This window comes from Amblyomma americanum, chromosome 6 (assembly GCF_052857255.1).
Source record: "Amblyomma americanum isolate KBUSLIRL-KWMA chromosome 6, ASM5285725v1, whole genome shotgun sequence".
Classification (NCBI taxonomy): domain Eukaryota; kingdom Metazoa; phylum Arthropoda; class Arachnida; order Ixodida; family Ixodidae; genus Amblyomma; species Amblyomma americanum.
The window spans coordinates 197,884,616-197,900,680 of NC_135502.1; the positions used below are offsets into that span (position 1 = coordinate 197,884,616).

Below are 16,065 nucleotides of genomic sequence, written 5' to 3' on the forward strand. Positions count from 1 at the left end.
ACTTTGGAGGACTTTTCTATCCCACATGGTGTCGCGAATCTCTGAGGCTGACAAAGGTAGGTTGCGCAGATCAGTATTGAAGTAAGTTTCGTTTTAAAACCAATAGTGCACTTTTATCACACAAGGAAGGCAGGCAAAAGACAACCTGAATGTTTGAAGCAACGAAAACTGATGCTTGGCAGCGCCACAGGCGGCCAGGAGAGTTTCGATTTGTTATGGCGCTTCGCGTCTATGAGCTTTGCATGCCCCGTGGTTTTGTTTTTGACGCGCCTCGATTTACAAGCGCCGAACAGCAGAGGAACTCCAAGTGCCGCTCGAAGTGCTAGTTATCCTTTGAAAGAGCCTGTTAAGATTTGTCTGATGATCGCCACGGTCGATGAAAAGCTATGATGGCACGATGGTCGGTGATCGTACAAGGCGGCACTTGCGTATTCGCACGCTTGCCCGGCGAAACATTCCCGGATGTGCCAGTCAATTTCAAACTACATAACGGAAATCGTTCATTAGGGACGGGAGACAAGGTACAAGGCAGTTCAGGAAAATTGCTGATGGCCTAGCTCTGTTAGGCCAGGATATACCTAGCGAAAGCGCAGAGATTTCTGCATCAGAAGAGTGCAATTTACTAGATGCGCCCTTATTGACGGCTGTAACTTGAGCCGTCGTGGGGGAGTGGCAGCGTCTCCGGCTCAAACGCCGAATGCCCTGGTTCGATTCCGAACCTCGGCACAGGACTTCTTTTATTCAGAGAGAGGGCGGGGGGCTTCAATGGCTCCCATGGATGCCGCGGCCGAATACGTTGGTTAGCGGTTAAGCGCAGGCTCTGTTAAGCCGCGTTTATGCTGCGGCGAGGCGCGCGGGCGCGCGCGCTGCACGGCGAAGTTATGTCGGTCAAAGCGAGACCCTCTCTACTCCAACTGCGCTTGACCGCCGACGCGTTCGGCAGCTTCGGCGCTCCCTGACCGCACTCGCGGGGAGACTTGGAGAATGTCTCTATTTTGCGCCGAGTGCGCCAGCCGCCGCCGGCTCGGCCAAACTGATTTGGATCCGCGGTGAGGTGCGCGTTGTATTTAATGGCTGCGGCAGTTGGGCGGAGCTGTTCTTTTCGAGCTCTCGGCTAATTTAATCCATTCACAGTACATATCTGAAGGTACATGCAAGTGGGCGAGAGAGCCAGATCCAGTGGACCCGTTGGATCTAGCGGAAGCCGTTGAAGCGTCGTGCGCCGGCTTTAATTTCAAGCCTCCGACTTTTAAACACGACCGCCCTTGAGCACCAATTTGTTTTTTGTGGCAAAAAATAAATAAATAACTTGGCCCTTGCAACCGTATGAGACCTCGACGCCGCCTGCTGCGCCGTGCAACCACGCCGTTCAAGGAATCACAATCCGTTGGCCCCAAAGCCCCGGCCAGCCTCCGATGGGCTCAAGACGCCGACCTTGTCCTGGCCCCTTGCGACTCCCCGCACTGGGGTTATGATATTTAGTTTGCAACGGCTGCTCTCTGAGGAAAGGGGAAACCACCCGCCGGCGCCTAACCTAACCATGGTCCGGACCCTCAAAAGCATGGCATGCTCTGTGGGGCTGAGGTCGCTGAAATGCAGACCGGAATTTTTGCGAGAACTACGTCGTCGGGTTTGGGAACGGGATCCATCGTAATGCTGGCAAGACGCCGGTGCAAACATAAACGAAGCGACGGTAGCGACCCCCGATAGATGCCTTCAACGTGCGGCGGCGGTAGCTTTCATTTCGGCAGCTGCTAGACCGCACCGCTTGCTGCCAGAAATCACGGAGTCTCCGTTTACGTCACGTTTCACGTCAGTCCGTTCTGTGGCGTCATAAGAGTTCTCCGTGTCGTCATAAAAGTTCTCGAGTTTGAATCGGAGTGGCGGGAAAAAATTTTTCAACTTCGAATCCAAATTTCTTTGAAATGAATGCATCTTTCGCTCCCGGACAAGCGGCAACAAAGCTATGAAATGCCGAGCTATCAGATATTGCTAACAAAAAAAATTTTATAGGGTTCTCCTCAGTGTCCCTTTAAGTGACTCCCATCAGTCAGATCCTTTTAACATTTTTCAGTGGTGTGTCCGAGGTATAAATAATCGCCATGCTTTCCAGCAGTAAAAAAAAAATTGAGATGAGTAGGCACCTACGCACTGAATAGCATGAGCAAACACGCCTTTGAGAGGAAAATATATTATGGCAGCACTACACCGCCATCCGTTCATATAAAGCCTAGGCCGCATATTTAGTTGTATGTCATTCCACTTCCTCTTGGCAGGTATAAAGTGAATAAGATTGGGCAAAAGACGCCGGTCAGGATAGCATTCTGAGGATATTCACTACAGCGCCACGAGATCGTTCGCGCACGCCACTTCCACCGTGTGCACCGCAGTCAAATCGATCGCAGTACAAAAAGTTCCGAAAAAGTGCAACGTGGGTCAGGGTTTGAATCTCCCATGCCATGATCTCATTTTCACTGAAGCCAAGGCAAAAAAACTCACGTGCGGTCTACTGCGCGCCAAAAGGCGAGCGTTGGAAGCGTCTGCTACCCGGCCTAGGTTCCGTTATCGTCGGCGCCCGGGAGGAGCCGAGAGAAGGAGCGCCGGCATAGGAGAAGGGAGGGAGGAGATGTCTTTACTTTTAGTTCGTTGAAAGGCTTTAGCAGTGGCTCCCCGTGGAATCTGATCGCCATAGCAGCAGTGGATCGCGCTGTAATCGGAGGCTGCGCGGTTCTCTTGATCTCTGCGGAACGAGTTTGAGCAGACTGCAGGTGTCACAGTGAAATTCGCGAATCAAGCGCGACGACGCAAGCATGAGTGGAAGCTAGCATTCCGACGCTTGACGCAGGCCGGCACTGAACGCGCAGTGCGTACACTTAGCAGGCATAGGTGTGCGCACAGGGTGGGCGGGGGGTGGTGACACCTTCACCTCAGTCATCCCTCATGTATTTACTCTCTTGGACCTGTCTTATCATTTAAAGTGCAGGGCTATGGCCATGCAAATTTTCTGACAGTACAATTAAAAACTACTGCTCAATAATATTTTGTACATGTTGCAATACCATCATATTTAAATAAACGTTCTATAACGATGCATTTTGCGCTGTGTTTTGACTGTAGGGGCCTGGCTGGAAGGGGGTTGGGAAGGTGGGGGGGTAGTGCTGCGGTGAAACTTGGCTGCCCCTAATAGAGAAGAACCCTGTACACTCGCTAGCAGATGTTCATGGAGTCGTCGCTTAAAAGCAATAGCTGTGCAACGCTGCAATCGCAATTAAGACCAGCACTCAGAGGTCTCATAGTAAGTCTCTCACCCTCCCAAATGTGCCGGCTCCACATGTAGGCTAACTCCCCAATTTTCGATGGCCTCTTTTACGGGACGTCGACACGCTTCAATGAGTCCAATGAAGTTCATTGCATTCTCTTACCTTTTTTAGGTAATTGCTTTGCGTATTCAAAAATTACATTATTTTTAAAATACCCATTCTGCCATTAAACTTTTGTCTGCTAGAAATATTGTCACGGGTGGTACAGCTCGGTTGGAGTAGGTGACTGCAGCGGACGTCAGTAGCAGTCCCAAAAGCGGAGCATTCGCAGCCAGACACTTCGGCTTCTTTTTTTAAGGCCAGCTCGCGCGCGCATTCTGCGCTCTCGTGGTTCTAGTAGAACGACGACGATGAATTGGCGGTGTCATTACTCCCCGGCAAAAAGAAGCATCGTCCCGATGCTGGGAGTGGAGAGGTCGGAAGGACTGAACGGGGTTAGTGGGCGAGGCTACCGATCGTGATAAGGCTTCAGGCGGACCACGTGAACCACTTCAGGGCACGGGGACCGTAGGGACTTCTGAAATCCATCGGGAATGACCTCGTAGTTGAGGTCGCCCAATGACCTGACCACGCGGTATGGTCCGAAGTAGCGATGGAGGAGTTTTTCGCTCAGTCCTCGTCGCCGAATGGGGAACCACACCCACACACGGTCGCCAGGCGCATAATGGACGTCGTGACGGCACCGATTGTAGCGATCTGCATCTCGAAGTTGTTGGTCCTGAATTCGAACTTTGGCCAGTTGGCGAGCAGCTTCGGCGCGTTCCAGGAACGTGTAGGTATCAGTGTGAAGGCTAGAGTCGTCCAGATGTGGTAACATTGCGTCGAGCATCGTCGTCACTGCACGGCCGTAGACGAGTTGGAATGGAGACATCTGCGTTGTTTCTTGCATGGCCGTATTGTAGGCGAAGGTGACATAAGGAAGCACTTCGTCCCACGTTTTGTGTTCAATATCGACGTACATGGAAATCATGTCAGAAAGGGTTCGGTTCAGTCTTTCAGTCAACCCATTCGTTTGAGGGTGGTACGACGTTGTTCGGCGGTGGTCGGTATGACTGTAAACCAAGATCTCCTGCAGCAGCTCAGCCATGAACGCAGGGCCTCTGTCAGTGATCAGCACTTCAGGTGCCCCATGGCGGAGTACGATCTGATGCACGAAGAACTTAGCGACTTCTAAAGCGGTGCCGCTGGGTAGAGCTGACGTTTCTGCATAGCGGGTAAGGTAGTCCGTCGCGACAATTATCCATTTGTTGCCAGAGTTCGAACGTGGGAACGGACCTAGCATGTCCATTCCTATTCGTTGGAAGGGCCTTGTGGGTGGTCTAATGGGCATCAAGAACCCAGCTTGTTTGGTTGACGGTACCTTGCGACGCTGACAGGCTCGGCACGTTCTGACGTAGTGAGTGACATCAGCACGGAGACGAGGCCAGTAGTAATTCTCTTGGATTCGGGCTAGCGTACGGGCTATGCCCAAATGTCCAGAAGTGGGTTCGTCATGGGAGGCTTGGAGGATTTCATTGCGCAGGCTAGGCGGTACGACGATTAGGTATTGCGTATTGTTTGGAGCGAAATTTTTCTTGACCAGAAGACCATTGCGGATGCATAAAGATGGCAACACGCGCCTGAAAGCGCGTGGGGCGGTCGTGTTGCTGCCGTTGAGAAATTCCATTACGTCTCGAAGTTCGAGGTCGGCGCATTGTTGGTCAGCGAGGCAGGAGGCGCTGAGAGCAGTCAGTAAGATGTCGTCATCATTACAGGCGTCGGTAGAAGGATCTACTGGGGCGCGGAACAGACAATCGGCGTCAGAGTGCTTGCGCCCGGATTTGTACACGACAGTCATGTCGTATTCCTGGAGCCGCAGACTCCATCGGACGAGGCGAGCGGACGGGTCTTTAAGGCTTGCGAGCCAGCATAAGACATGATGATCGGTCACCACCTTAAAATTTTTGCCGTAAAGGTACGGTCGGAATTTCGAAGTGGCCCATACAATGGCAAGGCATTCTTTCTCGGTAGCGGAATAGTTGGATTCGGCTGGTGACAAACATCGACTTGCGTAAGCGATGACCCGTTCTTGACCTGCTTGGATCTGGACCAGGACAGCACCTAAGCCGATGTTGCTGGCATCAGTATGGAGCTCCGTGTCGGCGTTTACGTCGAAGTGAGCCAGAACGGGAGGCGCCTGCAGGAAACTTTGAAGGCTGCGGAATGCATTTTCTTGCGCTGCTTCCCATGTGAAAGGTGTGTCCGACCTTGTTAGGCGCATCAGCGGCTCGGCAATGCGAGCAAAATCTTTCACGAAGCGACGGTAATACGCGCACAATCCAAGAAAACGGCGGACAGCTTTCAGGTCTTGCGGCGGCGGAAAATGTGCAATAGCTGTTGTTTTTTCAGGATCAGGCTGAACACCGGCTTGATTCACAACGTGCCCTAAGAACTTCAGCTCTGTATACGCAAAGTGGCATTTCTCATTTTTGAGCGTGAGTCCAGAAGACCTTATTGCTTGTAGGACCAATTCGAGGCGGTGAAGATGCTCCTGGAAAGTCGGGGCGAAGACGACAACATCGTCAAGATAGACGAGACACGTCTGCCATTTTAAATCGGCAAGGACGGTATCCATGAGGCGTTGGAAAGTTGCCGGTGCAGAGCACAGTCCAAAGGGCATGGCCGTAAATTCATACAGGCCATCTGGAGTAATAAAAGCTGTTTTTTCACGGTCCCGCTCATCGACCTCAATTTGCCAGTAACCTGACTTGAGGTCCATCGAAGAAAAGTATTTAGCGCTACAAAGGCGATCCAGAGTGTCGTCGATCCGGGGGAGAGGATAGACATCCTTTTTGGTGATTTTGTTTAAGCGACGGTAGTCTACACAGAACCGCAATGTTCCGTCTTTCTTCTTCACAAGGACGACTGGCGCTGCCCAGGGACTCCGGGAAGGACGAATTACGTCGTCGCGGAGCATTTCCTTGACTTGGCGGCCAATAGCGTCGCGTTCAGCGGGAGACACTCGGTAGGGGGACTGTCGGAGAGGGTGCACGTTATCGTCCGTAATAATGCGATGCTTCGCTAGGTGAGTTCGTCCAACACGCGATGATACCGAGAAGATGTCGCCGTAGCGCAGAAGAAGATCTTTAACTTGTTGTTGCTGCGTCGGGAAGAGTGCTGGATTGACGTCGAACGTGAAACCAGTGACTGGGCTCTGCTCTTGCGACAACGACATTGTGGAAATACTGGGTGTGCTGCTGACATGGGCGATGGCATCAACGTGAGCCACAACGGTTCCCACGTTCAGATGTTGGTGTGCACCACCGAAATTGGTTATCAGCACTTCTGTTTCTCCGTCGACGAGATTAATGACTCCTCTGGCGACAGCAAGGCTCCTGGCAAAAAGCAAGATCTGGTTGCCTTCCGCCACGCCTTCGAAATTCCGCACAGTCTTGGCGCCGACAGAAACCATAATACTCGAACGAGGTGGGATGGTGACGTGGTCATCCAGGATGCAAAGTGCAGTTGGATGGTCTGGATCTCTGTGTATTGCGTTCTCTGTGGAGAAACACACGGCCTTTGACTGGAGGTCGATGACCGCTCCATTCTCGGTCAAGAAATCCATCCCGAGAATCACGTCACGTGAACAATGTTCGAGTATAACGAACGTTGCCAGGTAGGTTGCGCCTTGAACTGCTACTCTTGATGTGCAAGTCCCGGTCGGTGTAACTAAGTGACCCCCGGCTGTACGAATCTGTGGGCCCATCCACGGAGTGGTGACCTTTTTCAAAGTGGCGGCGAAATTTCCACTGAGGATAGAGTAATCCGCCCCTGTGTCGACGAGTGCAGTGACGTCTGTTCCGTCGAGGGAAATGCTCAGGTTTGCTGTCGTAGACGGCGTGTGAGCGGTACGGCGCGGTGTTCGGTCACGGCTGCGGTGCGGCGCAGGTTCATTTCGATACGTCAGGTGGCATTCCCGTTGAGTCGGCGTTTCACGGTGGTGGACGGCATTCGGTCGTGGCATCGGGTGGCCACCTAGTTGCGGCGTAGGAGGGTCTGTTACATTTCTTCGGTGAGCAACCTCCCCCTCAAAGGTTGCTGCTTTTAGTTTTCCTGGCGGGGACTTGGTGACCTTCCCCGAGGAAAGTCACCGTAAGACCGACGACGTGGGGATGGCGACCTGCGGGTCCCACCGGCAGATTCGGCCAGATAATCGTTGATTTCTCTGGGTCGCTGCCCAGGCTGCGGACGTGGTGCATCTGCAGGGAACCCCGGCAGGCCCATCTGACGATACCTGCAGTTGCGGTACAGGTGGCCCGGCTCACCGCAGTGATAGCAGAGAGGACGGTAGTTGGGAGTGCGCCAGATGTCACTTTTACGGGGATACGATGGAGCAGGACGAGCAGGTGGTGGCGGCCGAAAAGAGGCCGGGGTTTCCTGAAGACGAGTCGGCGGCGGTTGTGCGCGACGAGCAACAGCGGCGTATGTCATTTGTGGTGGGGCTGTGGACGGCTGAAAGGGAGCTGGTGTTGTAAGCGCCTGTTGCACCTCTTCCCGAATAACCTCGGATAGAGCAGTAACCGTTGGCGCAGGCGGCGTAGCCGGGAACAGCTTCTGGAGCTCCTCGCGAACGATAGCTCGTACGGTTTCGCGAAGCATGTGGGTGTTACTGATGTCCGTGGTTGCCGCAGTCATGGCCAAAGGTTGACGCTCGTATTGCCGCAACCGCATATCGAGTGTCTTTTCCATGGTGGTTGCCTCCGACAGAAACTCTGCGACCGTGCTCGGTGGATTGCGAACCAGTCCGGCAAAGATTTGCTCCTTGACACCTCGCATAAGGTACCAGAGTTTCTTCTGCTCTGTCATGTCCGGGTCAGCTCGACGAAATAACTTTGCCATCTCTTCGAAGTATACCAGTATGTTTTCATTTGGTAGCTGGGTTCGGGACTGAAGGAGCAGATCGGCCCGTTCTCTTCGAATCACCGTGGTGAAACCCTTCAGGAACTGGTCTTTAAATACGTTCCACGTCGTTATGGACGACTCCCGGTTCTCGAACCATGTACGAGCTGCGCCCTCCAGCGAAAAGAACACGTGTTGAAGCTTGGAGTATTCCGCCCATCTGTTGTACCGGGCCACGCGTTCAAATTTCTCCAGCCAGTCTTCCGGGTCTTCGCCTGGAGAACCTTGGAAGATCGGTGGCTCCCGAGGCTGCTGCAGCACAACAGAAGGTGAACTAATCGTCGTCTGCATGCCTATTTCGGGCTGGACGGTCGTCGACGATGGCGCTGAACGAACCGCTTGGGTTGAGCGAGACTCTAGAAGCCCAAACTCGGGTTGAAGGCCTTGGAGCCGGCGGCTGCCGTGGTGTACAGGCGTCACCTCGATGGCAGATGACCCTTGAGCACTTGAATCCCTGCTTGCTGGGGGAGTCCGAGGCATGGAATGCGTTACCCAGCGCCCTCCACCAGATGTCACGGGTGGTACAGCTCGGTTGGAGTAGGTGACTGCAGCGGACGTCAGTAGCAGTCCCAAAAGCGGAGCATTCGCAGCCAGACACTTCGGCTTCTTTTTTTAAGGCCAGCTCGCGCGCGCATTCCGCGCTCTCGTGGTTCTAGTAGAACGACGACGATGAATTGGCGGTGTCAATATTCGCTTCAAAATTATTTCGAAGAAAATTACTGTTCGATTCAAATTCGCTTCGAACCAAAAAAACACTATTCGCACATGCCTAGTAATGTGTCCTAAAGGGACCGCAAAAAGGAGTCAGACCTTTATGCTAGCTCTTGCTGAGTAAGTGTAGTCGTTTTTCTGAGAGGCAGCACCTGGGACTTGGCGGCACGCACTGTGGTGAGGCTTCTGTAGTGAGGTATATTTGCCTTTTTCTGGCACTACATTCATACTGCATCAGCAGCGCCTCCAAGAGGGGAGACGGAATGGCGGTTGCTCTTTTGTGCACTGTTGGCGCACTGTGACTGCCTACCAATACATCATATTTACCCAGCCTTTTGTTTGTTGCTAGCTGCCACTGTGGTGGCTCACTGGTTATGGCACTCAGCTCATTTCATGCATCATTCACGCATTACATGCGCAATTATTCCTGTATACTAAGCCGCCGTGGTGGCTCAGTGGTTATGGCTCCCGGCTGCTGAGCCGAAAGACGCAGGTTTGATCCCGGCTGCGGGGGTTGCATTTCAGGGAAGGTGAAATGCTAGAGGCCTTACTATGCTTTGTCAGTGAACGTTAAAGAACATAGAACATATTTTAGGGTCAATGTTGCCCGTATATTTTATGTCTTCAAGAAACCAATCATGGTCCAAACACGGGAATATCCTGAAACATTATGAAACTTTTAGACGTGATTGCGAGCCGGCAAATAGATGCGGTTGTCGTTCAAAGCAGCGTCCCTGCTCAGGAAATCAAACTCAAAACAAAACTTGAAGCGGATGCGGTCAGCTTCGTCAGCTATAAAACAATAACAATCTGTTCTGTATATCTTCCTTCACATTTACCATTACAGTAGCCGACGGGCAATTCTGACTCCAATAATTCGGACTTGTAGGACATTTCGGACCTCGATGAGGCACCGTCAGTCACCCCATAGAAGTGCATATATATTCGCGATGGATATTTCGGACTTCAAAAGTCCAAAAGTTCGATTTTTCGGACTAATTTCAGTCGCCAGAGAAATTTGCCGCAAGGTAAAACCAGTGACATTTTTAAGCCAATTTCATCTCAATAAAGGAATTTTTTTTGTACGTCACGGATTTTTCGGACTGTTCGATTATTCAGACCATTTTTCGGGTCCCTTTGTGTCTGAAAAATCGGTTGGTGACTGCAATAGTCCGTGATCTACAAGAAATGATTGATGAACTGCCAGAGCCGTATCTAGTAGTTGGAGATTTTAATGCTGACTCTCCTTTTTGGGGAAGCAAACGCTGTGACTCTAGGGGCCAAATATGCTCACAAATAATACGGAAAAGGCTACCTACTGCTCCCCAACCTCAGGGAAAATGAGCTGTTTAGGTTTGTCTCTTAGTTCACCATCTGTTTTTAGCGGTTATAAATAGGATGTTATCGACAACCCATATGGCAGCGATCACCTCCCCGTACTAATCAGTTAAACATCTGCACCAGAAATCATCCCAACAAAACCACGGCATTGGAAGGTTCATTTAGCAGACTGGCAACTTTGTAGATCAAAAGCCACTTTAGAATAAATAGTTTTAGGAAATCTGACCATTAGTCACTTCAAGGAAAAGTTCACAGATTGTATCTTAACTGCTGCACACTAAGCTATTCCTCAATCTTCAGGAGTGGTGCGACAAAGCAGCAAGTGTGATGGACACAAGATTGCAACGAAGCAAAAATGCAACAAAATAAAGCTTGGGGTAAATTTCACAGGTACCCCACACAGGAGAACCTCTTATATTTCAAAAAGGAAAGAGCAAAAGCTCGGTACGTCCGTCGCAGTGCCGAGAAAGCCTCATTGCAGTGTTATGTTTCATCTATAAACAGGCAAATAGCGTAAAAAAAATTGGCAGCAGGTTCGAAAATTAAATGGCACCTTCTCACCATTCACAATTTCTTTTTTGACACCTGGCACACTAACAAGCATTAAGGAACAGGCAGACATTTTGGGGAACACTTAGCTGGAGTTTCCAGTTCGTCTCACTATATGCAGTCATTCCTAAAAAGTACAAAAATATAGCCGAGCTACAAAGATTCCAACAAGTGGAGATGCAAACCAAGAATACAACAATTTAATTACTCTCACAGAAATCAGTTGAGTACTCTTTGCCGGCAAAAAAAACTGCTCCAGGACCTGACCAGATACACTTTGAAATGCTTGCCCAGCTTTCCCAGCCTGCCGTAGAGGCACTCTTAAATTTCTTCACCAAATATTCGTAGAAGGCAAAATACCTAAGCACAATGGAAAAGAGCTTTCATAGTGCCTTTCCTGAAACCTGGAAGACCACCAACTTTTCCTAGTAGCTATAGGCCAATACCACTTACAAGCTGTCTCGCCAAATCTTTTGAAAGTGTCCTGACTAACATTTGTCCTTGAATCTCACGAACTTCTTGACATCCATCAATGCGGTTTTAAAAAGGCATGCTCAACAACTGATCATCTAGTCAACCTTGAAAGTACAGTCAGAGAAGCTTTTATACACAAACAGCACTGTCTCGACGTCTTCTTCGATATGGAGAAAGCATATTATACAACCTGGAGGTTTGGGATCCTCCGCGACCTCGGGGACCTAGGTATTCGCGGCGGGATGTTGAACTGTCTGAATGACTTCCTTTCTAACCATTTTATTCACGTACGCCTAGGCTCAACCCTCTCAAGGAACTGGAGGAAAAGGGAGTACCTCAGGGGTGCATATTAAGCACGACCTTATTTATTATAAAAATGAATTGCTTAAGTAAAATAATCCTAGGGTCAGTCCTGTATTCAGGCTACGTTGATGATCATCAAATAGCGTTCACATCTTCAAACATAGCAACACGCCACGCGAGCGGCAAATACAACTGACAGTAAACAAACTAACAACATGGGCATACAAAAGTGGTTGCAAGTTTTCCATGCAGAAGTCAGTAGCTGTTCTGCTCTCGCTGAAAAGAGGCTTACACACTGATCCCACCCTTTATCTGATTGAAGTCACACTACCAGTAAAAGATGAGCACAAATTTTTAGGAATAACTTTTGACAAAAAACTCACATTCCTGCCACATATAAACACCCTCAAAAAGAAAGCTTCTCGATTCCTGAATATACTAAAAATACTCTCACGTAAACACCGGGGCTCCTATAGGACATATCTTTTACAAATTTATCGCTCTGTAGTACGCTGTACCTTAGATTATGGATGCATAGTTTATGGTTTAGCGAGACCATTGTACCTTAAGCGACTGGATCCAGTACACAATTTAGGTTTGCATCTTTGCATTGGTGCGCACAGGATGTCACCAAGGAACCATCACTTAAAGACAGAAGAGCCATGCTCACATGCTCGTACATTCTAAAGATCCGTTCGTTGCCAAAACATCTATGTTACTCCATTGCTACAAAGTGCACCCCATTTAGAACACTCTTTAACAGCAAACCACAAGCTACCTGGCCACTGCTCTTGTGATTTGAAGAGATGTGCCAAAACCTTGGTGCGCTAGGCGCATTGCCAAGCATTGCTCGAAGACGAGATCTGCTTCTGCCATGGTACAATTTCCCTGCAATATGTGATTTCACTTTTACTCAGTTCCGCAAAAAACAAAGTCCACAGCAAGCTTTAATACAAGAATTTCTTACACTCGAGGAAAAACACAGTACTTTCACAGCTTTTTATGCAGATAGTTCAAAAACAGATGCTTACATTGGAAGCGAAGTGACAGAAGGGATTTGGAATGAAATAGTAAGACTTCCACAGTGTGCATTCATCTTCATTGCTGAAGGTTATGCCATCTGTGTAGCCATCGAAAAAATAACTGAGAACCTTGCAAACAGTGTTATTTTACAGAGACTTGCTAAGTGTGCTTACAGCCCTTAACTCTAGAAGAGCAATCACTCCGCGGCTTGGCAACATCATACACTACATAACTGAAGGATAAAACATAAAACTCTGCTGGGTACCAAGTCATGTCTGCATAGAAGGTAACGAAAGAGCAGATTTGTGTGCTGCTGAAGCTGGTAGCAAGCAAATTAAAAAATGTAAATATGCCCTTAAAGGTTGCATGAACTTAGTACATTGTAAAGCAAGGAAAAAATGGCAGTTCACTTGGAACAATGAAATAAATAACAAACTACACTTAATAAAACCAGTTTTAGGCAAATGGAAGTCGTGTGCACAAGAAACGTTTCAAGGCAAGTCCTCCTCTGCCGTCCCAGTATAGGCCACACACACATTACACGCACCTTTCTGCTGGCAAAATGAGACAAACCAGTTTGTACATGTGGACATGAACTTATAGTTAATCACATTTTATTTTCTTGCTCGAAACTTGGAAATCTAAGGAAAAAGTGCTTTTCTCTATTTTATTACCAATGCTTCCTTTTTCACCTTGCACTGCTCTTAGGTGATGATGATGAAGGATAATGCAATTGTGGACATGTCTTGTGTTTTTAGATTTTTAACAGAAGCAGGTTTTCTTTAAAAAATGTAAATCGTGACCCAGTGCTTTGCCTGATGCACCTCAGTCAGCCACTTTCTCATTCCTGAGAAAAAAGCTGAGGTCTTTATTTGATTAGTTGTGAGCCTCCAGATCATTGCCCAGCGAACGACGGCTCCTGATCTTACCCGACCACCTTTAATGCTTTTAATGTTAGCCATTTATGCATCTTATTTCTGTTCTCAATACTAGGTAGAAGGAAATAGCTTTTTAAGCTTTCTACACCACCATATTTTTTCACATATTCGTAAAAATCTACAGAAAACAATTTTCTTATACCCTGAGCGTGGCGCATGATAGCCTTAGCTGCTTATGCACCATTAAACCGAACAGAACATAACACTCAACACACGTTAAGGACCCCCTGGTGGCCAAAATTTCCGGAGCCCTTCACTACGACGTCCCTCATACTCTGAATCGCTTTGAAACGTTGAACCCTCATAAACCAATCCTTTTGTTTGTTTATTTATCACATTACCCTCAGCAGCGTTATATTTTGACAAAAGAAACGAAGTTGTAGCAAACAGCAGAGGTAACAGACAATTGAAAATGTGGACAGGATCTTAAAAGGTATAACTGCGTGTGGGACAAGACACGGGAAAGAAGCAGGTGGGTTGAACATATACTTGCAGCTGGTTTATTGAAATAGTGCCTCTTCAACAGCAATGCGCGTGCGCCCATGACCGTACAAACCCACAATGGAATTTACCTTACCAAAACAAGAAAGTTCAGTTTCCTCTGGTACATAAGAATTGAAGCTTCACTGAAGGACTTGCTGAGGCCATACCTCTCTGTCAGCAAGGCTTTTAAAATATTGCTTTGCTTCTGTAGATGCTTACTGATACAGTGTCCGGTTTGCCCCCATAAAGCGCTGAGTGGGATCTTGTGCATGACTTTCATTCTGCAGGGCACACTCTTGGTTCTGTAGCTCAAGCGGCAGCTGGCTTTCCTTGCAGTGTGCAGGAAAGAGCACATCCACACCAAATTTTCCTTTTACCCCCTATGATCATCTGAACAGCTTCAGACTTGCACCACTCTCATTTAGTGGCAGTCAGTTTGTTTACAGGGCATGTAAGGTGACCCTCCTTTTACAAACGACCATCTGTAGTTGTGCGGGCTGACTTATACGTGGAGGTGACCCATCTGCAGGGTCTCAGGTAGAACAAGCCCTGTGCTGGTGCCTGTTTCCAGCAGGATGCATGGAGCTTCTTGTGTAACTTGTGTTCACACTGGTACTGCTAACAAAAATTCTAATTGTGTTTTGTTTACCTGGCTCCCTCGCTTTGGTGTCTGCTTTCCCGAACAAGCAGTAGACTGCACGAGGTCTAACCTGTGGCAATCTTTGAAGGTTCATTGGGGGTTCGGTTTGATGCTAGTCATTCGGGCCGCATGTGAATGTGGAAGGCAGCATGGGGCACCGTTTTGTTGCCTTTGATCACCGTTTGCCTGTGACTGCTGGCCTCGCGATTGCATTGTTTCGTGTCTGTTGCTTCGAGTTTTGTCTGTGCTATCTCTCGGGAAACTGCTTAAAAAAAAAAAAACAGAGTGGCAGCGGAGCGTTGGCTTATATTTTGAGTAGAATTTTTTTTTGGCCAGTGAAGGCTCTTAGGTGGGGGTCAACTTATATGCTGCAATAGCATTTACTCTTAGTGTTCTTTTAGTCATTACATGCAGTGAGGGAAGGCTCTGTAAACTTGAAAGAACATGTGCATGAGGAAAAATTAGCGCACAGGAGAAGAGGATGGGTTGTAATAGAGAACGTCGTAGTCGAAAGGGTAATTACGAAAAAAACTTTTGAAGAGAGAATCGAAGACAACTCTGCTCATGTGTGTGTCTTTTGGAATGGATGTATGCAGTGTGCACGCCGGTGGGATTTGCACGCCTCTTCACGGTGCTGGGTGAGCTGGTGATGAAGCCAAAGGTAGGGGCGTAGTGTGGGGGAGCTGGGGTGCTGTGCTGATGGTCTCTAGTCTCCCAGTTCCTGCGTGACATCCAGGAGGAATACCAGTGCACGCTCATGGAGGAAGAGAATCTGGGACGTCGGACACGCGTCTCCAGCCACGGTGGGTGGTGCGCCCACTTCATTCGGTGATGTACTGTTCGTGTCAGGAGAATGGAGAAAAACAAAAATACTGGACAGGGTCCACCAAAGCAAGGGGTCTGTCTCAGCTGTCTTGTTCTCGTCTCATGATCCTCGTTTAGCAAGGAGGGCAGAGTAAAGAAAAAGTGCACAAAAATTACAGTCATGGCACATATCGGTATTAGGGTGACTTGAGCCAGGCTGCATGGAACAATGGTGCATTCTAATCGGCAGTCTGGAGCACATTTGCATGCTCCATGTCTTCCATGGTCAGTTTGGGTTCAGATCGTTGGTACTGGTCTTGGATCGAGACCAACTTGCTGGCCCAGGTGGGTTGTCCCGCCTACCTCGCCAGGAAGTTGGGAGTGCGTGTTTTGTTCTAGTCATTAATTTCAATTTCTCAGCACCACTGCTGATTGTGTGGTGCATGGATTCAGATTATTCGTCTGAACGCCATTTGGAACACGCTATATACAACCGAGCCCACTTATAACGAACTTGACGGTCACGCGGATTGCGTTCGTT

At 48.9% G+C, this 16,065-nt stretch overlaps 1 protein-coding gene across 7 annotated transcripts in view; it reads left to right on the forward strand.

Annotated features, from left to right (window-relative positions):
- lili (LMBR1-like protein lilipod) overlaps nt 1–16,065 on the forward strand; it is a 185,675-nt gene that overhangs the window by 83,317 nt on the left and 86,293 nt on the right. For 5 of the 7 annotated variants that reach the window (XM_077628308.1, XM_077628309.1, XM_077628311.1 and 2 more), the window contains 2 exons: nt 15,317–15,381; nt 15,439–15,523. The exons of the other annotated variants lie outside the window; for them this stretch is intronic. In XM_077628308.1, coding sequence (XP_077484434.1) covers nt 15,317–15,381; nt 15,439–15,523 — 150 coding nt within the window. The remainder of the gene's footprint in view (nt 1–15,316; nt 15,382–15,438; nt 15,524–16,065) is intronic. 7 annotated transcript variants of the gene reach the window in all.